The sequence below is a fragment of the Leptonychotes weddellii genome, chromosome 14 (assembly GCF_054177405.1).
Source record: "Leptonychotes weddellii isolate Sample4059 chromosome 14, ASM5417740v2, whole genome shotgun sequence".
In the NCBI taxonomy this organism is placed as follows: Eukaryota; Metazoa; Chordata; class Mammalia; order Carnivora; family Phocidae; genus Leptonychotes; species Leptonychotes weddellii.
In genome coordinates this window covers 80,011,044-80,030,648 of record NC_138382.1, presented here as the reverse complement: position 1 = coordinate 80,030,648, position 19,605 = coordinate 80,011,044, and the positions used below count along the sequence as shown (strand labels likewise).

At 65.7% G+C, this 19,605-nt stretch overlaps 3 protein-coding genes across 8 annotated transcripts in view; all 3 read left to right on the top strand.

Annotated features, from left to right (window-relative positions):
- The window catches only part of NPDC1 (neural proliferation, differentiation and control 1), a 5,870-nt gene extending 5,102 nt beyond the window's left edge, over positions 1 to 768 (top strand). Inside the window, 2 exon segments of the mRNA XM_081804004.1 lie at positions 58 to 241; positions 362 to 768. Coding sequence (XP_081660130.1) covers positions 58 to 241; positions 362 to 430 — 253 coding nt within the window. The 3' untranslated portion in view covers positions 431 to 768.
- An 837-nt stretch (positions 769 to 1,605) lies between these two features.
- FUT7 (fucosyltransferase 7) lies at positions 1,606 to 7,828 on the top strand. 5 transcript variants are annotated; one of them, XM_081804000.1, is made up of 4 exons: positions 1,606 to 3,783; positions 5,103 to 5,316; positions 5,951 to 6,095; positions 6,188 to 7,828. In XM_081804000.1, exons 3-4 carry the CDS (start codon positions 6,083 to 6,085, stop codon positions 7,201 to 7,203), a joined length of 1,029 nt encoding a protein of 342 aa, XP_081660126.1. In that variant the 5' UTR covers positions 1,606 to 3,783; positions 5,103 to 5,316; positions 5,951 to 6,082; the 3' UTR covers positions 7,204 to 7,828. The 5 variants fall into 5 exon arrangements, with proteins under 5 accessions (XP_081660126.1, XP_081660125.1, XP_081660128.1 ...); XM_081803999.1 differs by having other exon boundaries at positions 4,788 to 5,316; XM_081804002.1 differs by lacking the exon at positions 5,103 to 5,316 and having other exon boundaries at positions 6,011 to 6,095.
- A 1,405-nt stretch (positions 7,829 to 9,233) lies between these two features.
- Positions 9,234 to 19,605, top strand: part of ABCA2 (ATP binding cassette subfamily A member 2) — a 21,613-nt gene continuing 11,241 nt past the window's right edge. Inside the window, exons 1-15 of one of the 2 annotated variants that reach the window (XM_081803972.1) lie at positions 9,234 to 9,355; positions 13,467 to 13,560; positions 14,551 to 14,662; positions 14,746 to 14,909; positions 15,198 to 15,325; positions 15,516 to 15,629; positions 15,955 to 16,173; positions 16,486 to 16,853; positions 17,113 to 17,272; positions 18,020 to 18,148; positions 18,223 to 18,390; positions 18,460 to 18,556; positions 18,990 to 19,163; positions 19,240 to 19,342; positions 19,419 to 19,533. In XM_081803972.1, the coding sequence (XP_081660098.1) occupies positions 9,299 to 9,355; positions 13,467 to 13,560; positions 14,551 to 14,662; positions 14,746 to 14,909; positions 15,198 to 15,325; positions 15,516 to 15,629; positions 15,955 to 16,173; positions 16,486 to 16,853; positions 17,113 to 17,272; positions 18,020 to 18,148; positions 18,223 to 18,390; positions 18,460 to 18,556; positions 18,990 to 19,163; positions 19,240 to 19,342; positions 19,419 to 19,533 (2,202 nt within the window). In that variant the 5' untranslated portion in view covers positions 9,234 to 9,298. Of the gene's footprint in view, positions 9,356 to 9,644; positions 9,803 to 13,466; positions 13,561 to 14,550; positions 14,663 to 14,745; positions 14,910 to 15,197; positions 15,326 to 15,515; positions 15,630 to 15,954; positions 16,174 to 16,485; positions 16,854 to 17,112; positions 17,273 to 18,019; positions 18,149 to 18,222; positions 18,391 to 18,459; positions 18,557 to 18,989; positions 19,164 to 19,239; positions 19,343 to 19,418; positions 19,534 to 19,605 lie in introns of those variants that run through there. The other variant, XM_081803971.1, reaches the window with a different exon arrangement.

Here is a 19,605-nt window from a genome sequence, read left to right as displayed (position 1 = left end):
CGCTGGCCGCCGCACCCCGGGCGCCGCGCCCCGTGCTCGGCCCGCCCGCCCACCCACCGCCCCGGGCTCTGGGCCGAGGTGCGCCGAGCGGGCCACTGGCACTGGAGGGTGTGGGAGGACCTAGCGATCCCGCCCCCTACTCAGGCATAAAGAGCCGCCCAAGGAGCTGGAGTCCTTGTCCTCAGACGAGGAGAACGAAGACGGTGATTTCACGGTGTACGAGTGCCCGGGCCTGGCCCCGGTGAGTCCTGCGGCAGGAGCCCTAGGCCGGGCGGCGGGGAGGGGGCGGCGGTGGGGGCGGGCGGGGTGGGGACTCCCCCGTGCGCCCCCACCGCCGCCGGCCTGACCCCGGCCTTCACAGACCGGAGAGATGGAGGTCCGGAACCCGCTGTTCGACCACTCCTCGCTGTCCGCGCCCTTGCCGCAGTGACCTGAAGGCTGCCGCTCCCTTCTCCCCGACTGCATGGCCCACGGGGGGCGGGGGGGGGGAGCGGGGGGGAGGGGCAGGGCTCAGCGTTTCCCATTAAAGAGACCGTGTTCTGACAGTGGGCGTGCTTGTGGCTGGGCCAGGGCACGAGGGTGGGGGTGGGGGCGGGAACCCCTTATTGAGGAGACTCAACCCCCTTCTGCCAGGGACCTTCTCTTTCTTCTTGCACCTGTCCTCTTGAGTCTGAACCCCCAAATGGGGGGATAGGGAGAGCCCTGAGACCAGGCGTGGATGAGGAATCCTGGAAACAAAACCAATTAAAGTACATTTCAAACCAGTCATCTGGGTGTACTGGAGACTGACCTCCATCCCACCACTTGGGACCACGGTGGATGGACCCTGTAGCGGAGGCCTGGGGCTTCCTCCTACACTCCCAGAGATGGTGGGCGTGGGGTGCATGTCTGGGCCCCCCACCCCCGCCCCTGCTCTGAAAGGCCTTCTCACCCTCTGCTGGGGAAGAGAGCCTTTATTTTTCTACCAACACAAGAGCACCCCTACTCTTTTCCTCCCGTAAGCCTCACCCCTACTGAAACTTCTGTCTCAAGGAGGGGAGGGGAGCAGTAAAGTATAGGGCCAGGCTGGTCTGGAGTTGGTACCACTCCCCAAAAGGTCCCACTCTATGTATGCTGAAAAGAGCAGGGGTGTGAGGGCAGCGGGTACCCAACATCCATTTCTGCTCCTGTCCACCTGGGCCGGAAGGCGGGGAAGAACAGGATGCAGGCCCTGAGTGTGGGTTTGTGATGGGAACCACAGAGGCCCCTGGGCCCCTGCAGCCTATGTGGGGCAGAGGGATCTGAGGGACGCAGGCTCCACACAGGCTTGTAGACCAGGATGGGCTGGGCGAGGAGAAAGGGCAGCAGGGACCCTGAATGTCAGGAGCTGTGTCACGGCTCACCTCAGCCACTGACCAGGAGCAGGGAGGCCGGTGGAAGAGAAGATTGACCTTCAGAGCAGGGAGCTGCCCTGTGTGGTCACCGGTGCAGAGGCTGGGTGGGGAGAGGGGTTTTTGGGGCCCAGGGAGCAGCAGGGCCTGCTGCGGATGGAGTGCAGGGGTGGGACCGGCCTGCCCCACTGAGGCTGGGGAGGGGAAAGGGTCAGATGCAGAAGCCCCTTGGTGGTTCTTGGGGGGTGGGGGTCCAGAGAATACTGAACTTCGGGCCCCCGGATAGATGGGGGCAGCCCTGAGAGGAGAAAACAAGGTCCATTTGGGTTCTTGAGGAGAGACCGGTGGGCTGGGCTGGGGGAAATGGGTTTGCCCCTGCTTGGATCGAATGGCTTGTCCTACAACAGTCCATCTCTAGGGCCAGGGCCCATCCAGACTGGGAAGTCCCTTCCCTCCACCCCGACTTGGGCTGGCCCTCAGCTGGGAGCCTCAGTTTCCCTTCTGTGCACTGGTGTGGGGGATGGCAGGAGGCATGGGAGCTGGGAACCTGTGCAAGGTGAGGGCAGGCCGGTGAGGATCACCTGTCCACTGTCATTTAATCTGTGCCAGAAGGGAAGGTAGCCATGGAGGAAATGGGGCATGGAGCAGTCCCAGCCTCACTCAAGAAGGCCCAGGCAGTCTGGCTTGCCGGCTGGCGCCCACATAGAGGTTCCCCTTGATATCTTGGGTCAGGCCCGGCATCAAGACGCTTGTGTTTTGCACTTCCCGTGGGCCTGACCTGGGCAGAGACCGGGCACCCGGTCTTTTCTAGCTCCTCAGAGGTTCCCAACCTGTCCCCGGGGCCCTTGCTGGCTGCCTAGTCCCTGGGGCCCCAAGCAGGAGGGCCCCCTTCCGGAGCAGCTGCAGTGAGGCAGGATGGGCATGTCTGGGCCAGGAAAGGGAGGGCAGGGGCTGGGCTCCTCCAGGCAGTGGGGTCTCCCTCAGCCGGCTTAGCTGGCACAGGGCCCTAAGCAGCTCAGCAGCCCACTCCCCACCTGCTCCCTTTGGCTTCCATCGGCCTCAGGCTAGCTCAGACAGAGCCAGTCCCTGCTTTTCTCTAAACTTCTACAACCACACTTTCTCCCATAGGCCCAGAGTGCTGTGGGCTGCCCTGAGGCAGGGGCCTAGGGTCCAGGGAAGCCCTATCTCCACAGGGACCCCTGGAGACCCCAATCCTGGGCAAGGGGCCCATTACCTTTCTCCGCACCACCTGTAGCCTCAGAGCCCCCTGCTGCCGTTCCCGCCGCCGTCCCAAGGGCCCCGGCCCAAGAGCAACCTTCTTGGTACAAGAAGCTGATCTTGTCTCTGCCCTCGGAGCCCACCCATGCTTCAGCCCTTTAGCCAACCTTCCCCGGCTTGGCATCCTGTCTGAGCATAGATGACAAAGGGTGACATTCCCACAGCCCAGCATAGACCCTGAGGGGACACTCATCTGTTTGGAGTTTGCGAGACCCTGGGGGTCAGACCACGCTGGGCACAGAATGTGGGGTGCTGTGGGCCCTTAGCCACGACCCTACGAGGTGGGAACCTTTCCATCTGCAGACTCGAGGAAGTGGTGCTCTCCTCCTGCAGGTCAGACACACTTCCCCGTCAGCCTGGGTCGCTGGCTGGGCTGGTCCTGGATTCCCAGTCCCCCAGCGACACCCCCACACCAGGCGTGCCGCCCACCAGAGCACGTGGCGTGCAGAACGGAAAGAGCCAAGCCAAATTCAGGTTCAGGGCACAGACCTCCTGCAGCCGTTCACTTCCGGATAAGGATGTGAACGTGCCCCCTGGCCTGGGCAGGAAGGGAAGGGGCGGGAGAGCGGGCGCTGCATGGTTGGCAGGCACCAGTGTCCCCTGCTGCTCCAGGCAGCCGCCCGTCCCGCCACCGGCTGCAGCTGGCTCCCCGCACAGCCCTCGCGCTATACCCCTAACCTGGGAGTTCATGGGCCACTGCGCTCCCTGCACCCACCTTCCCAAGGCGTTCCCTGAACCCCGGGCTCCTCTCGTCCTTGACAGCCAAGTGTGCGCGGGCTCCCTCTGCAGGAGCCACATGGCTTTGGAGCTCAGCCTCCAGGGGGCCTGCTGGGCGCACCTATGGACTCTGCCTCGCTCAAGCTCACGCCTGGGGCGGGTGGGCAGCTAGGCTCTGGCCCTGTCTCCCTGAGGCACCTCCAGGCTGGGGCTAAGGCCAGGTGGCCCTAGGTGCTGTTGTCTGCAAGTGGGAGGCGGTCAGCAGGCCAGTGGCCTGGCCTCCATCTGGTTTGAGGCTCCTTCCGCAGGTGCCCCCCAGGAGGCTGGCCCTGCAACAGCCTTGAGGGCTTGGCTGAGCTCCTGATTCCGAGATGCTCACAGGCTATGGAGCTGGACCTGGGTGCCCACCTGCGTCCCAGTGAGTCACAAGGCCTGGGGTGAGATGGAAGGTTGAGGCCCCCTCTTTCCCTTTGACTCATGCTGTCTCACCTTCTTCGCTTTCCTCTGAGAGCCTCTCACTCTGACCTGTTTCTGGGCCAAATCTCGGGGCCCCATTTCCCAGACAGCACGTTCCCACGACAGGGCCCCTGTGGTTGCCAACCCAAGCTGGCAGGCGTTTGACCGGGTGGGGGGGAGGGCAGCAGAGCCAGGGCAGAGGAGGGGGAGGCTCCTTCGAATCCACCCAGGAAGGGACCAGTCTGTGGGTATGGGTGAGGCCTGTGGCAGGGACCCCGGCCAGCCTGGCCGTGCAAACAGGAAGGGCAGGGGCGCTGGCAGCCAGAAACGGGATCAGCTCCTTCCCGCACACTTCACCACCTGCTGGGTGCCCGCCCCACGGAGAGGTGGGCTGAAGTAAGGCCGGAAGCCAGGGCGTGGCTCCTCTGCGGTCCCCCTGCCAGAGAAGAGATGCCAGGGTGGGGCCAAAGGCCCAGTGCCACCGTGGTCACCTCCCTAGTCTTCGGGCCGCTGAAAGGGCGAGGGCTGGCCACAGCCGCCGGCTCTGGTCAGGCCCTGGTGCCCCCCAGCTGGGAGTCAGGCCTGGCGGCTGCATCCACAACACACCACCAGATGGTTTCCGCCAGATCCTATGGCCTCTCTTCCCTCCTTGGATATTACGCAAAGCTCCCCGGCACAGCTCGGAGGTTTTGCAGGGGCTGGGGAGCCTCAGAGATGCCCCACTCCTCCTCTCCTGCCCTGGCCCCTGTCTCCTCGGGGGTGCAATGCCAGCCCCCCGGCTCCACCAGGATGGCAGTCTGGTCCTCACTGAGGGGCAGGAGCTGGGGGAGGCCAGCAGCCCCAGGCGCCCAAGGGTGAAGCAGGAGGGGGACCACAGGGTGGTGGAAGGCCCTAAGGCTGGCGAGGGGCAGGTGACCCAGGCCGTGGTTCCTGTTTGCTCCTCCTTCCACAACCCCCATCCCCCAGACTTCAAGAACGTGAGCGGCCTGAGGCCTCCAGATGCTGAGTGTGAGAGCCAGTCCTTGCCCCGCCACCTCCAGGACCAAGAAGGGTCCAGCCTGGGGGAAGGAAGCTGACGGGGCACCAGCTCGGCTGAGTGGGGAGCAGGCCAGAGCTCAGGGAAGTCTGATCATGCTGACTTACCGTATCTGCAGCTCAGAGGAACTGGAGCAGAAGGGGAAGGAACTTGACCTCCAGGCCTGGGCCCCCAGGGCTGGTCAGAGGGGAGGGGAGGGGAAAGGAGGAGGCCTCTGGACTTCTGCCTTCTTTTTGCTGGAGCAGGCACCAGCCCCCTACCTGCCAGAGTCAGGGACACAACGACTCCTTCCCTTTCCACTCTGGAAAGCCCCCTCTGTCCCCACCCCCACCGTGGGCCTGGAGGAGGAGGCCTGGAGTCCCTGAGGGCAGGCCCCTGCCCACATCCCCGCTCCTCAGGAGCAGCAGCTCTTCCCAGGCCGGCCAGGACCCTGGGACTTCTGTGGACACGTGTCCTCGGGTGAGGAAAGAAGCACAGTGGGCCCTGCAGCCCACCCTGGGACTGGCACTCCTGGGACCCCGGGACTGAGACCCCTCCGCTGGGGACCTGGGTTCTAGGACATGGTGTCCTAGAGGTGGCAGGGGTGAGGTGGCGGGGGTAGCCCACTTAGGAGGCAAGGGAGAAACCTCAGCCTCCTGGCGGAGAGCTGAGCACAGCACATCTGCAGCCTGAGGGTCTGGGAGCGGCACGAGCAGGCGTTGAGCAGGGGAAGTGGGTGATGCCACCACAGGAGGGGAACGGCTGGCCTGGGGCTCCGCGCCGCCGCCAGGGGAAGTGCGCCCTGCCTTCCGGGCCTGGTGGCTGGCAGGGACTGGGTCCCTATGTCCAGGGGCAACCTCCACCTGGGACAGCGTGTCCTCGACTTGCCTGCCCAGCTGGTCATCCCCAGGCCTCTCGGAGCCCGGCCGGGCTGTGGGGGCATGACACTGGGCTGGGGATGGTGCCCCTCCTACCCCCGGCAGCCAGAGGATCAGAGTGGGAGGTGGGGTGAGGATGGTGGTTGATGCCAAAGGTCACCTCCAGGGCGGGGGGGTGGGGGGCAGGGGCGGGGCAGGGGCAGGAAGATCGCGGGCGGTCTCTCATCTTATCTCAGGCAGATGAAAGGGCAGCGCCTCCAGGTCGGGCTGAGCGTGAGGTTCAGCTGTGATTGCAGGTACCTCTGCCTAGTGGCTGTTGTGATTTGAGATCCTCCGGTGTCCCGGGCGGCTAATTCTGGGCGCTGCGGATGAGTAACGCTGGTGAGTGTCTGGTCTTCGGGGAGACGCGGGCTGGGAGGATGGGCCCGAGGGCAACCCTGGGAAGACAGCGGCTCTTTCTATGTCCTGTGCAGGGTGCGGCCCCTCCTGGAGGCTTCGGGCCTTGGGGGCCCTGGCTGGAGCCACCCTGCTTCCCGCCCTGTGGCTCCTGAGGCTACTCGGGGTGGCCCCTGTGCCAGGCCCTGCGCCCCCGCCCACGCTCACCATCCTCATCTGGCACTGGCCCTTCACCGACCAGCCCCCAGAGCTGCCCAGAAACACCTGTATCAGCTACGGGGTGGCCCACTGCCACCTGAGTACCAACCACAGCCTGCTGGCCATCGCGGACGCTGTGGTCTTCCACCACCGTGAGCTGCAGACCCAGCGGGCTCGCCTGCCCCTGGCCCGCCGGCCGCGTGGGCAGCCCTGGGTGTGGGCCTCCATGGAGTCGCCCAGCCACACCCACGGCCTCGGGCGCCTCGGCGGCATCTTTAACTGGGTGCTGAGCTACCGGCGAGACTCCGACATCTTCGTGCCCTACGGCCGTCTGGAGCCTCACGCGGGGCCCGCGCCGCCGCTGCCGGCCAAGAAGGGGGTGGCAGCCTGGGTGGTCAGCAACTTCCAGGAGCGGCAGCGGCGCGTGCAGCTGTACCAGCAGCTGGCGCCTCACCTGCAGGTGGATGTGTTCGGCCGTGCTAACAGGAAGCCGCTCTGTGCCAACTGCTTGCTGCCCACCGTGGCCCGGTACCTCTTCTACTTGTCTTTCGAGAACTCGCAGCACCGGGACTACATCACGGAGAAGTTCTGGCGCAACGCACTGGCAGCCGGGACCGTTCCTGTGGTGCTGGGGCCCCCGAGGGCCACGTACGAGGCCTTTGCACCCGCCGACGCCTTCGTGCACGTGGACGACTTTGGCACAGCCCAAGAGCTGGCCTCCTTCCTGGTTGGCATGAACGAGAGCTGCTACCGACGCTACTTTGCCTGGCGAGACCGGCTCCGTGTGCGGCTGTTTGGGGACTGGAGGGAGCGCTTTTGTGCCATCTGCACTCAGTACCCCCGCCTGCCTCGAGGCCAGGTCTACCAGGACCTCAAGGGCTGGTTCCAAGCCTGAGCTCTGGCCAGAGGAGGAGGCAGAGGAGGGTGGCTGGGCGCTGGTGGTGTGGGTGGAAAGCTGGGTGTTGAAATCAAACCACCAGGCATCCGGCCCCCACAGGCCGCCATCAGGTTAGTGCAGAGGCCGGGGTTGGAGGCTGGAAAGCAAGGGTTGGGGGGAGTGGGCTGGTCTGGGCAGGCTGCCTGGAGAAGGAGGCTGGTGGGCATTGGAGCAGAGGCATTCGGGGGTGAAGGTGAGAGCGGGGAGTTAGTGGGGGTGCATGTTGCTAGTTGATCAAAGATACAGGCTCCCAAGGACCTCCGAGAACCTCCCTCCCCACCTTGATAAAATCCCAGGGGGATCCTCTGGCCCAGACACGGGCTGGGAGAGGCCAGAGGCAGGGCCCTCCTGCAGTCTGTAGGGGAAAAAACTGGGCCCCCAGACCTCCTCTGTCACCGAGGTCCCTTGGCTTGGGCCGTGCAGGTTCATCACCCAAACCCTCCACCGTGCTGGAGCCAGGCCCTGCAGACACCATGACAAGCAAGCCAGGTTGTTGGCCTTCTTGCAGCCTGCCGTCGGCTCTGGGAGGGGCAGTGGTCAATAAAGAAAGGGAGGACAAGAAGGGCACGCGCTGAGTCTTGGCCTGTCTGCCCTCCCCCTGCCGCTTCATCCCCCTGCCACACAGGCCTCCTTGTCCTGATGGGATCCCGCCGGCTCCTCCTCAAGGCCTCTGGGCTCCCTGTGCTTGAGAGACCCTCCCCCACACTGTGGGACCTGCCATCTTCCTTCGGCCCCTGCTAAATGAATGGCACGGCACCGGGGAGCCTTTCCTGACCCCCAAAAGGCCGAGATGGGTGGAGAGTAGGGGGTGCCGAGGTCTGAAACCTGGCTGGGGACGTCAGAGATGCCTCGTCTTGAAGGCCCTGGGAGGGTGTCTGGCCTGTGGCAGGATCTGCTCCGTGGTGTAGGGCTGGCTCTGCCTGGTGGCTGGTGACCACACGGGCGGCAGGGGGTCCTGAGCATGCTGCTGCAGCCCGGCAAGCCCCTGTGAGAGGTGAAGCTGGTGCTGCAGATCGGGGCCCCAACAGGGTGCTCCACAGGGGTAGGGGTCAGGATTTGTCCTTGCCCCAGATGGGGGTGGGCGGCAGGTGGAGGCCAGAAGCTGCCCTCCCCCTTGACCCTGGCTTGTGTGAAAGGCCTGCCAGTGACTTCCTGCCCCGCCCTAGCCCCACGTGCTGACCAGGGAGAAGGATGTGGGATTGTAAAGAAGGAGCGGGGAAGGGACAGGTAGCTGTGGTCCCCCAGGCCTGCGATTCAGTTTAGGGGAGCCCTCTATGTGCACCCCCTATGTGCACGCCCCCCCCCCACACTGGACATCACGTGACCTGCCTCTCCCATTGGCAAGTCGGGAGACTGACGTTGGGGGGCCCTCAGAGCCACCCACCAGGGTTCCCTGCCCTTTGCATCCCCCTGCTGGCCACCCGGGGACACTGCAGCCTCCCTCCCCCAGCCACCAAACAGCCTCTGCGGAATTCACTCCCTCCAAATTCCATCTGCAGGGGCCTGACTGGCTCTCGGATGTGGGGAGAGAAATGAGCCACTCACCGAGGGGCAGCCTCAGTCTCCCCGAGCACCCTGTCTACCCCACCTGCAGGGAACCGCTTCCCTGGGCCAGAGCCCGGCCAGGCCCATCCTGCCACTTGGTCACCAAGTGGTTCATTCTCAAGGGACACAGGGAATTCTCACAGCAGTGGGACAGCCCCCCTGCAGGCCCCCTCGCAAGCGCTCACTCCTCCCTTAAGTGGCGTGGGTCAGGAAGCACCTGCTTGAGCCAGAACGTTGACTCTTGAAGACTCGAGGGCAGACACTGCCCGCCCTGCACAGGTGGGATCTCCAGCCAGGACTGAGCTGTCCCCTCCCCACGTGCGGGCGGCTACCCCCTTCCAGCCTGGCAGTGACGCTGGGGACCGGGACCTGGCTCTGACGTCCGGATGAAATTCTTGCCCCCAGCACTTCTGAGCGGGCGGGCGGAGGTCGTGCACCCCCTCAGCATCCACCCAGGGTGCCCTGGGGGCCAGTGACCATCTTGGGGCGCCTCTGCGGGACGATTCCAATGGGGGTTGCTGCGCGCCGGCCACATGCCCCTGGGAGAAGAGCACCCCAGACGGGGGTGAGTCGGGGGTTTAGATGTGAGCTCTGGGGCACGTCACTTCAACGCCTGGCGAGATGGGGGCGACCAACGAAGCCTCCCGTGGCTGGCCGGGTGGAGCTCCAGGAACGGCCCGGCAGGGCGGCGGGGGTTCCGGACGCAGCTCCGGGCGGCGGGCGCAGCGCGGCGCCTTTAAGCGGGGGCGGCGCGGGCGGGGGGCGGCCGCGAGTGGCTGTCACCGCGGCCGCCGGGGCGGAGCCAGCGCGGAGCCGGTCCCGGACGCCCCAGACCCCGCCCCGCGCGGGCGATGCCGAGCGGCGCGGCGGGCGGCGGGCGGCGGGGCCGGCGGGGCGCGCAGAGGAGCGGGCCGCGGCGCGAAGGCGGCGGGAGCGCGGCCCGGCCATGGGCTTCCTGCACCAGCTGCAGCTGCTGCTCTGGAAGAACGTGACGCTGAAGCGCCGGAGCCCGGTGAGCGACCCCGCGCGCCTCCGGGCCTGCCCCGAGCCGGAGGTCGCGCGCACGGGGGGTCCAGCGGCGCGCCTTCCGCGCGCACGTGCGGCCCGGCCGGGCGCGCGTAGACCCCGGGCGGGCCCCGGGGGCGGCGGGCCCGAGCCACCACTCCGCGGGACCCCGCCCGCCCTTGCGGGCTCCGGCGTCCGGGGAGGGGGCTCGGCCGTGCCCAGCCCGCGGCCCGCGCCCGCTGACATTCGCGGTGCTCGGCTGAGTCACGGGATGGGCGCCCTGCGCCCGCTCTTCGGGGCTAGCGGCTCGAGTAGGGGGGCGAGCGGCCCCAGGACCCTGGGGTCGCGGGAGGCCCTCGTTCCCGGGACAGAGGGCTGGCATGGGGGACTCTAATCCAGCCCAGAAGGTCCTTGGTTTCTGGGCCCAGCCGCCCTGGAGCCCCTGCAGGGACCCTGCCCCTTCCCTCTGTCCTTGGACAGACACCTCTCCTCATCCTCCTCCCCCCTCCTCCTCCCCCTCCTTCTCCTCCCCCTCCCTCTCCTCCTCACCCTTCCCACAAGTCCCCCAGCCCTTGCTCCTGCTTTCTCACCAATGGGATGTCCTTGCTGTGCCAGCATCTGCCAGTCTGCATCCCTGAACCCTTTTGTCCTTTGGGGCAGTCCTCCCTGAGGCTGATCCACCCTCTGATCTCCCCTGGGAGCCGGGTCCTGCTGTTCCAAGCTGTGACCACCAAGCACCCCAGCCCTGTGCCTGGGGCAGCCCGGGGCCTGAGGGTGCAGGACACAGCAGCTGTCAGGGACAGAAGCCCTGGTGGGGAGCCAGCCTGAGGCTGTATGGATGTCATCATGCTGGCCTGCACTGCTCCTGCCCTGGGAAAGGCAGGGGCATCTCCTGTTGTCCTGCCCAGCCGATAGCACAGGGAAGCCTGGGCAGCTCGGGTTTCTGAATGGGCCCTGGGGATTTTCCACAATCAGGCCCAGAGGAGGCTGGGGTCCGGAGTGGGGGGCCTGAGGAGGAAGCATCCTCTTGCCCACCTGGGGCCTGAGAGGCTCCTCTCCCACCTGACTCTGAGTCCCCTTGGGCTGATGAGCTCCTGCCAGCGTCCCTCGTTGGGAAGAGAAACCCGGGACTGCAGACAGGGCAGGGTGGCCGTCATCACCATGGCCTGGCAGGACTCCTCTGGGCACCTGAGCCTGGCGGGGAACATGTGCCTGGGGCTGGCTGGCTCTGGGTGCCATGGATCAGGCCTGGTGCAGCTTCCCCTGCTTCAGATTCGGGTTACTGGGGACACCAGGGCAGGGCTTGGCGGGGGGGGGGAGGGGTTTGGGATGTTTGCATGCATGAGTATCAGCCCCAGGGTTCTTGGCAGTAAGGGCCCCCCAGGGGCTGGGAACAGAGGCTAGAATGATGGCCCCTGAATCCACTGGGGATCTCAAGGCTCAGGGAAGGGAGCAGTGGCTTGTGGGGCACCGGGCAGACAGGTGGGAGGTGTCTACTGCCCTACACCCAGGAGTGGCCCCCACCTGCTAGGTTGGGCCTTCCCTAGAATCTTATCTTCTTGTGCCCCTGCCCAGCAGCACTACCAGGGGCTGGTCAGGCCACATGGAGGTCCTTGGCTTGAGACCATAGCAAATCAGAAATTCTTCCTCCAGGGTGGCTAAGACCTTTGCTGGGCTTGTGCTATGGGGCAGGGGCTGGGGCTGGCCAGAGGCCTGGCACGCTCATGCTGGCCCCCCACTTTCCGGGGAGGGTCTTGGGCTTCAGAGTTAGACCTGTGGGCTCGGCCAACAGAGGTTTTGCTCTGCATGCTATGCACTTCTCTGGGGGGTGGGGGTGCTCCCCTGGAAAGCTTGGTTTGGAGGGTAGGAACCAAGGACCTCTGTGCCTGGGTTTCTCCATCTGTGAGTGTCGCCTGTCCCCTCTTAGCTGGGGCTGCTGGGGCCTCATCACTGGGTAAAGAGGCCGTTCCATCTTCAGTTCTCCTCTGTTCTCCCCTTGACACAGCAGGAGGGGGCTCAGGCCCAGAGTGGGCACCCAGGCGCCGGGAACAACGTGGGGGCACTGGGCTAATCTCAGGGCACTGGGGTTTGACCACCTTGCGGGCCCCTGGTGGGGTGCAAGGGGCAAGGAACCTGTGCTCCCTGCCCGTAACCAGATGCCCCTCTGCCCGCCTGCCCGCCCAGCAGGCCTCCCTCTTCCCAGCAGCTCCTGCGGCGGCCGTTGCTATAGCAATGAGGAGGTAGCCGAGGCCTGTTGCTGCAGTTACACGGTGGAGGTGCCCAGTGGCAGGGCGGGTGTGGGTGGGGCTGGTACCTTGGCCGTGACCCTGGCCGCCTGCCTCGCGTGCAGCCACCCTGGCTCTGTGTATGTGTGTGTGGCATGGGTGCCATCCCCAGCCCTGTGGGTGCCCATGGTGCCTCCTCGGCTAGCCCTGGGCCGGATCCCGGCTCGGGGCGGGGCTGGAGGCTGGCACGGACTGGGGCGGGCGTGGGGTGCGGACACACAGTGGGGTGTTTCAGACCACAGAGCACTATTGTCAAAGCACGTAAACAACAGCCGCTGTGCCACGCTGGGGGGCTGGGAGTCCGGGCCCTGGGCCAGACGGAATGCCACGGGGGGGCGGGGGGCGGCTCTGGAGTCTGTCTGGGCCCAGGTAGGGGTGAAGATGAAGGAAACCTGGTCCTCTGAGAAGAGCTGGTGGGGGTGAGGGTCAGGGTGTGTCTTTGGGCTGAGCGGGGGGGGGCTCCCCCACAGAGCAGCTGGCCCAAGGTCCTCTTTCCACCTTCCCTCCCTGAGCTAGGAGAGGTGACGGTGTCACAGACGATGAGAAGTCCTTCCGTTTTCCAGGTGAAACAGAGGGAAGGCTGGGGCCCTGGGGCCTCTGGCATTCCTTCCCCACTCCGAGCAAGTTCCGCCAGGGCTCACCTTGGTTCCCAGCCGGGGGTGGCAGGAGCAGTCCTGGGAATAGAGAAGAGTTCTGGGGAGCGCAGGCAGGGCTGCTGAGCCCACCTGAGCCACGTGGAGTGAGGGAGAGGGGCCAGGGCAGAAGGAGGCACTCGGGGCTTTCAGACCTCTGAGCAGGCTTTCCTGGAGGCTCAGAGCCCTAGGCTAGAGCCATGCCTCCCCTTGTCCAGGCCTTGTCTTCCTAGGCTCTCTTGTGGGGTGTAATGGCACTGTGACAGTGAGGGGGGCTGACCCTGGGGGAGTGTGGGAGCCGTAGCTGGGGCCCAGGACCACCTCCAAGATCCTAGCCAGGAGAAGGTGGGGAAGGAGTAAGCTGAGCTGGGCAGATTCATGGGTCATAGTAGACCACAGGCTGACTGGTCTGTCCCTGCTGGCAAATCACTGCGGCACACAGAACCTGGGCTGGGGGTGTGGGAGAGCGGATTTGCTGGGACCAGACAACACTCGCGCTCTCGCCCCCATAGAAAAGGCCCTTGAAGAAAGGGGAGGCCAACTTTGTTGGCCCTGAGGGCCTGGGCTGACCTTTTGTGGTCCCTGTGGGAGGTATGTGGGGTCCAGGCTGGGCGGGGCTGGCCCTGCCTGCCAGGAAGACATCTATCTGTCTGGGGAGAGGAGGGTGCGGGTCTGTCCTGTCCAGCCCTGGGCAGGTGGTGTGGGAAGCCAGGCTGCCCAGGGCAGGTGGCCTTACTCAGCCCGCCCTTTCCAGTGGGTCTTGGCCTTTGAGATCTTCATTCCTCTTGTCCTCTTCTTCATTCTGCTGGGGCTTCGGCAGAAAAAACCGACCATCTCCGTAAAGGAAGGTGAGTGTCCTTGATTGGGGGGAGTGGGGGGGGGCGGCCAGGGCACAGCTGGGCGGGCAGTCCTCACTGCATCATGCATCTGTGCCTGTCCTGGGTGCACGTGACCATACACGTGTCCCAGCTCCCACGCTGTCCTGGTGCGGTCCGTGTGCCTGCCCCCCCGCGTGGTCCCTGGCCGTGCCTCCTGGCTGGGCCTGAGGACAGGGCTGGCCATGGCGGCCATTCCTCACTGTTCTCCTCTGTTCTGTTTTGCCCCTCCCCCGCATGGTCTCTGGTCCTCCTCCTGGGCCTGCATGCAGTCTGTAAGTGAGCAGCCCTCCTGGTGCAGCCTAAGTGCGCCCCGCCCCCGCTTGCATTAACAGCCTTTCCTGGCCTGGCTGTGTCCTGCAGAACCCCCTTGCCCACGGTCAGGGACGGCTGGCGCGCTGGGGGACGGGGGGCGGTGGGTACCCAAGGGGGCCTGGGCCACGGTGGCTCCCAGGTCAAGCTTCTGGGGGGCATCCGTCTCTCTGTGGGGTTGCCTGGCCCTGCCTTGCAGGGCTGGGGCCGGGTCACCTGGCTGCTCTCCCCTCAGACCCCCGTGGGCTCCTGCATTCTCTCTGCTAACCAACTGGCCAGAGAGGTCAGAGGTCATTGCCCAGTGGGGGCCCCACATGCTCCCCTGGGCTCTGTGGGCAGTGCCACACCTGAATTCTTAGGGTAGGGGTCAGGCATTTTGGCCTTGGCTGGCCAAGGGAAGAGGGACACTCTGGGAGTTGTGGGGAAGGGATGACCAGACACCCTTTGACCTCTGACCTGCTGGGGTCATCTGCACTAGAACTCTTGGCCCTCTGCCCCGTCTGCTGCCCGAAGCTGCTTTTCCTCCCTGACTTTCTCTAAATTTCTCTGTTTGGCCTTCATCTTCCTCCCCTTTCTTGACTCCTTCCCCTGTCCTCTCCTGTCTCCGCCCTCGGGCCCTCTCACCTGCCCTGACCGCCCCCACCCCTGCAGCTTTCTACACGGCCGCACCTCTTACCTCTGCTGGCATCCTGCCTGTCATGCAGTCTCTGTGCCCGGATGGCCAGCGAGATGAGTTTGGCTTCCTGCAGTACGCCAACTCCACGTGAGTGCCCCCCCGCCCCCTCCCGCTCCCCCCCGCCCCCCGCCCCCGCAGAGGCCAGTGGGTGACCTCTGATGGTGGTTCAGGGTCACTCAGCTGCTAGAGCGCCTCAACCGTGTGGTGGAGGAGAGCAACCTGTTCGACCCTGCGCGGCCCAGCTTGGGCTCGGAGCTCGAGGCCCTGCGCCAGCATCTGGAGGCCCTCCGCTCCAGCCCGGACACCTGGGAGAGCCACTTGGACAGACCTATAGGTACGCCCTGGGCAGGTTGGGCTGTGCCCATGCTGGGGGGCTCGAGGCCCAAGCTCTGATGTCAGCTGCGTTCAAACCCCAGCTTGGTCACTTCTCGCCATGGGCCTGTGTTGGGGCCTCCGTCTGAGCCGTCGCTTTGGGTTCCTGGGGCAGACGTGCTCAGGCGGACCCAGCCGAGCTGCCCTCCATATGGCTGGGTCTGGTGCGGGCACCTCGGCTCTGTGTCTGTTCTGGGTGCCTTGACCCTGGGCCCAGCTGGCTCTCAGCGCCGTCCTTCTGCCTGTCCAGTGTCCTCCTTCTCTCTGGGCTCGGTGGCCAGGGACCCACAGGAGCTCTGGCGTTTCTTGGTGCAGAATCTGTCGCTACCTAATAGCACAGCTCAGGCCCTCCTGGCTGCCCAGGTGGACCTGCCTGAGGTGAGTGGGACAAGCGTCCGCAGCGAGCATGTGTCTCCTCTTGGGGTGGCTCCCAGCCCTGGGCTGTCCTCTCTGCCCTCCCCTGCTTGTAGGAATGGAGAGCAAGGAGGAGGGATGCCGGGCTCTGAGGCAGCCCTGGGGCCGGGTTCTGGGACCCCCTGGCCTGAGCCACGCCCCCTTTATACCCCAGGTCTATCACCTGCTTTTTGGCCCTTCGCCTGCCCTAGATGTGGGGTCAGGACTCCCCAGGGGTCAGGACCAGCCCTGGAGCCGCCTGGGTAGCAATCCCCTATTCCGGATGGAGGTGAGGGGACCTGTTAGTGGGATGGGAACACGCCGCCTGCCTCCGGGTGGGTGTTTCTGCCTGAGAGGGTGAAGAAAGGAGCCCCCTTGATAATCCTGAGCTTCTCCTGAGGGTGAGGGAGGTCCCTGGGAGTCTGTGGCTAGCATGGGGAGGGGGAGGGCAGGATAGTGATGTGCGTCCACCCCTCACCCCCATTACAGTGCCTGGGCTATCAGACTTGGTGCAGGGGGTGGGGCAGGGGAGACCTGAGGCCTTCTTGGGCTGGGGCCTTGGTTCCCTCTTGGTTGGGGTCCCTCCCCAGCTGTTCCCTGCACCCCGCCCCCAGGAGCTGCTGTTGGCCCCGGCCCTGCTGGAACAACTCACCTGTACACGGGGCTCTGGGGAGCTAGGCCGGATCCTCACTGTGTCCCAGGGTCAGCAGACAGCACTGCAGGGCTACCGGGATGCTGTCTGCAGTGGGCAGGCTGCAGCCCGTGCCCAGCGATTTTCTGGGCTGGCTGCTGAGCTCCACAACCAGCTGGATGTGGCCAAGATTGCCCAGCAGGTGAGAGCCTGCCTGCCTGCTGGCCCCATGGGCCCACCGCCTGGGCTGGAGGAGGTGCTGGGGCTCCTTGGGCCCAAGGCTGCGAGTGGGGTGTGCCTGTGGTTGGGCGTCCCACGCACCCCCAGTGAGCCATGCCCCATGTCCTCCCCCAGTCTGTTTCCCAGCCCCTAGCCAAACTCTCCCTCAACCTCTCTCATCCCCGCCTGTGTCCTCTGTCCACCCCTGACCTCAGTCACGCACCTTCACATCAGTTCCCAGCCCCTGCTCCCTCTCCTGGGCCTGCATCTCCCCACATGCCCCATTTCCCCTCAGCTGGGCCTGGACGCCCCCAACGCCTCGGCTCCCCAGCAGCAGCCGCCACCCCCACAGCGGCTGCAGGCGCTGCTGGAGGACCTGCTGGACGCCCAAAAAGTTCTGCAGGATGTGGACGTCCTCTCGGCCCTGGCCCTGCTGCTGCCCCAGGGCGCCTGCGCCCGCCGTGCACCGGGCCCCCCAGCCAGTGGCCCTGGAAGGACGGCCAACGGCACCGGAGCTGCGGGGGGCACGAGCTCCAACTCCACGGTGGAGGAGAGCGCCCCGTCCGCTGCGGCTCCGGCCTCCTCCGACGCGCTGCAGGGTCAGTGCTCCGCCTTCGTGCAGCTCTGGGCTGGCCTGCAGCCCATCCTGTGTGGCAACAACCGGTAGGTGGGCGGCAGGGAAAGGGCACAGGAAGACAGATAGGGGCGGGGCCTGAGCCCTAGCCGGGCTTTGACCCCCCCTACACACACCTGGCACCCACTCTGAATCCCGGCCCCATGCCCCGCCCCTCCCGATGCACCACTCCCACCCTGAACTTCTGCCCTGTCGGCTCTTGAAGCCCCGCCTCCAACCCCGGACACCCCGCCCTGATCCCCATGGCAGACCCCCAGCTGCGCCCCTAACGTCCGCCCCCCGCGCTAGCACCATTGAGCCGGAGGCGCTGCGGCAGGGCAACATGAGCTCCCTGGGCTTTACGAGCAAGGAGCAGCGGAACTTGGGCCTTCTCGTGCACCTTATGACCAGCAATCCCAAGATCCTGTACGCGCCAGCGGGCACTGAGGCAGACCGCGTCATCCTCAAGGTGCGCCACTCTGGCGCGTTGGGGGCTTGAGCTGCATGTGCCTTCTGCCTCCTTCTGGGGCAGAAGCTGAAGGAGCAGGCCAGAGGGGCTCTGCAGGCCTGGGAGACTGGGGTCAGTAGAATTGTCATGGGAGGGGGCTGCGGCCCTGGCACTTGAGCTCTGAGTTGGCTTGGGGGGGAGGAGGGGAGGACCGTCGGAGGGCGTTCCAAGTGCAGGGGCACTTGGGGGCTGCTGTGGGGATGTCCTGGACCGGCTGGGTCCTGGCCTGGCTGGGAATGGCCAGGGCCGGCAGTGCTGGTTTGGATAGAGGAGGGGCCACATGGGGCCAGCTGAGGGCAAGATGTCCGTGGCCATTCCAGGGGAGAAGTCCTGTCTGGGAGAAGGAGAAATTAGGGCTGGAAGTGGCCCAGGAAGGGGAGAGCCTGTGGAGGGGTCTCTAGGATGAGTGTGGGGGAGAGGAGGGCCAGGTGTCAGGGCTGTTCAAGGAACATGTGGAGGAGGGTCCAACAGAGGTGAATGGGGGAAGCGGGAAGCCAGGCAGCCCCGGGGGCCAGGGCAGAGCCAGTTCTGTGGGTCCTTGCAGGAAGGTGGGGAGGCAAAGTTTTCCGGCATGCCGGTGGGAGTCTGGCCAGAGCAAGATTGGCTGTAGGCGAGGACTGGCCTGGGGGGAGACAAAGGAGTGGAGAACTCCCTTGCTGGCCGGGGTTTTCCCATGAGCCCCGTGACTCATGCCCTCACCCTCTGCAGGCCAACGAGACCTTTGCCTTTGTAGGCAATGTGACCCACTACGCCCAAGTGTGGCTCAACATTTCTGCCGAGATCCGCAGCTTCCTGGAGCAGGGCCGGCTGCAGCAGCATCTGCACTGGCTGCAGCAGGTGCTGGGGGCGCCGGGTTGGGGTGCGGGAGGGGCCCCACCTGGGCCGCCCTCTGAGCCAGGCCTCCCCCGCAGTATGTGGCAGAGCTGCGGCTGCACCCCGAAGCGCTGAACCTGTCCCTGGAGGAGCTACCGCCTGCCCTGCGTCAGGACAACTTCTCACTGCCCAACGGCTCGGCGCTCCTGCAGCAGCTGGACACCATTGACAACGCGGCCTGCGGCTGGATCCAGTTCATGTCCAAGGTGGGGTGGACGGGCCCCGCGGGCTCCGCTGGTGCCCAGGGCCGGCTCCAACGATGCGCCTCCCCCCAGGTGAGTGTGGACATCTTCAAGGGTTTTCCCGATGAAGAGAGCATCGTCAACTATACCCTCAACCAGGCCTACCAGGACAATGTCACCGTGTTCGCCAGTGAGCTGGTCCCCCTAACCCCTGCTCTTCTGCCCCCACCCCCCCAGCCCCAGCCTCCAGTCTCCCCCATCACAACTCTCCCCTACCGCTTTCCCTGCCGGTTGTGCCCTTTTCCCTTCTTCAACGTCACCCCGCCTTAGTCCCACCTCCTCCCTGGCCCCGCCCCTCACTCCCGAGCGCTGCCCCAGCCCCTGGTCCTGGCCCCTCCTTCACGCCCCGCCCCCTCCCAGCTCTCCAACCCCGGCCCCACCTCCCCCCTGGCCCCACCCCCCATGCCTCTAAGGCCCCGCCCAGCGCTGCTCTAGCCAGGACCCGCCCCCTTTTTGTCCCTGCCCCTCCCTCCCTTCAGACCCCTACCCCCCCCACCCCCACCCCACCCCACCCCCGCAGCCAGCCCCGGCTCTGCCCCTCCACCTGCTCCTCATGTCCCCAGGCGTGATCTTCCAGACCCGCAAGGACGGTTCCCTGCCGCCCCACGTGCACTACAAGATCCGCCAAAACTCCAGCTTCACTGAGAAAACCAATGAGATCCGCCGGGCCTACTGGCGGCCGGGGCCCAACACGGGCGGCCGCTTCTACTTCCTGTATGGCTTCGTCTGGATCCAGGGTGAGGGCCGCTCCTGGGGCTGCGGGGGTAGGGCCTGGCCGCTCCCAGCCCATGGCTGACCGCCCCCTGCCCGCAGACATGATGGAGCGCGCCATCATCAACACCTTTGTGGGGCACGACGTGGTAGAGCCCGGCAACTACGTACAGATGTTTCCCTACCCCTGCTACACGCGAGATGAGTGAGTGTGTGTAGGGGAGACTGGGGGCTGGGGCTTAGGCTGAGTCCCTCCCCTCACGCCCCTGCCTCGACCCCAGCTTCCTGTTTGTGATCGAGCACATGATGCCACTCTGCATGGTGATTTCCTGGGTCTACTCGGTGGCCATGACCATCCAGCACATTGTAGCAGAGAAGGAGCACCGGCTGAAGGAGGTGGGGGCCTGGGGATGGAGGTGGGGGAGATGGAGTATGGGGCAGAGGTGGAGGGGGATGGAGGGGGTGGAG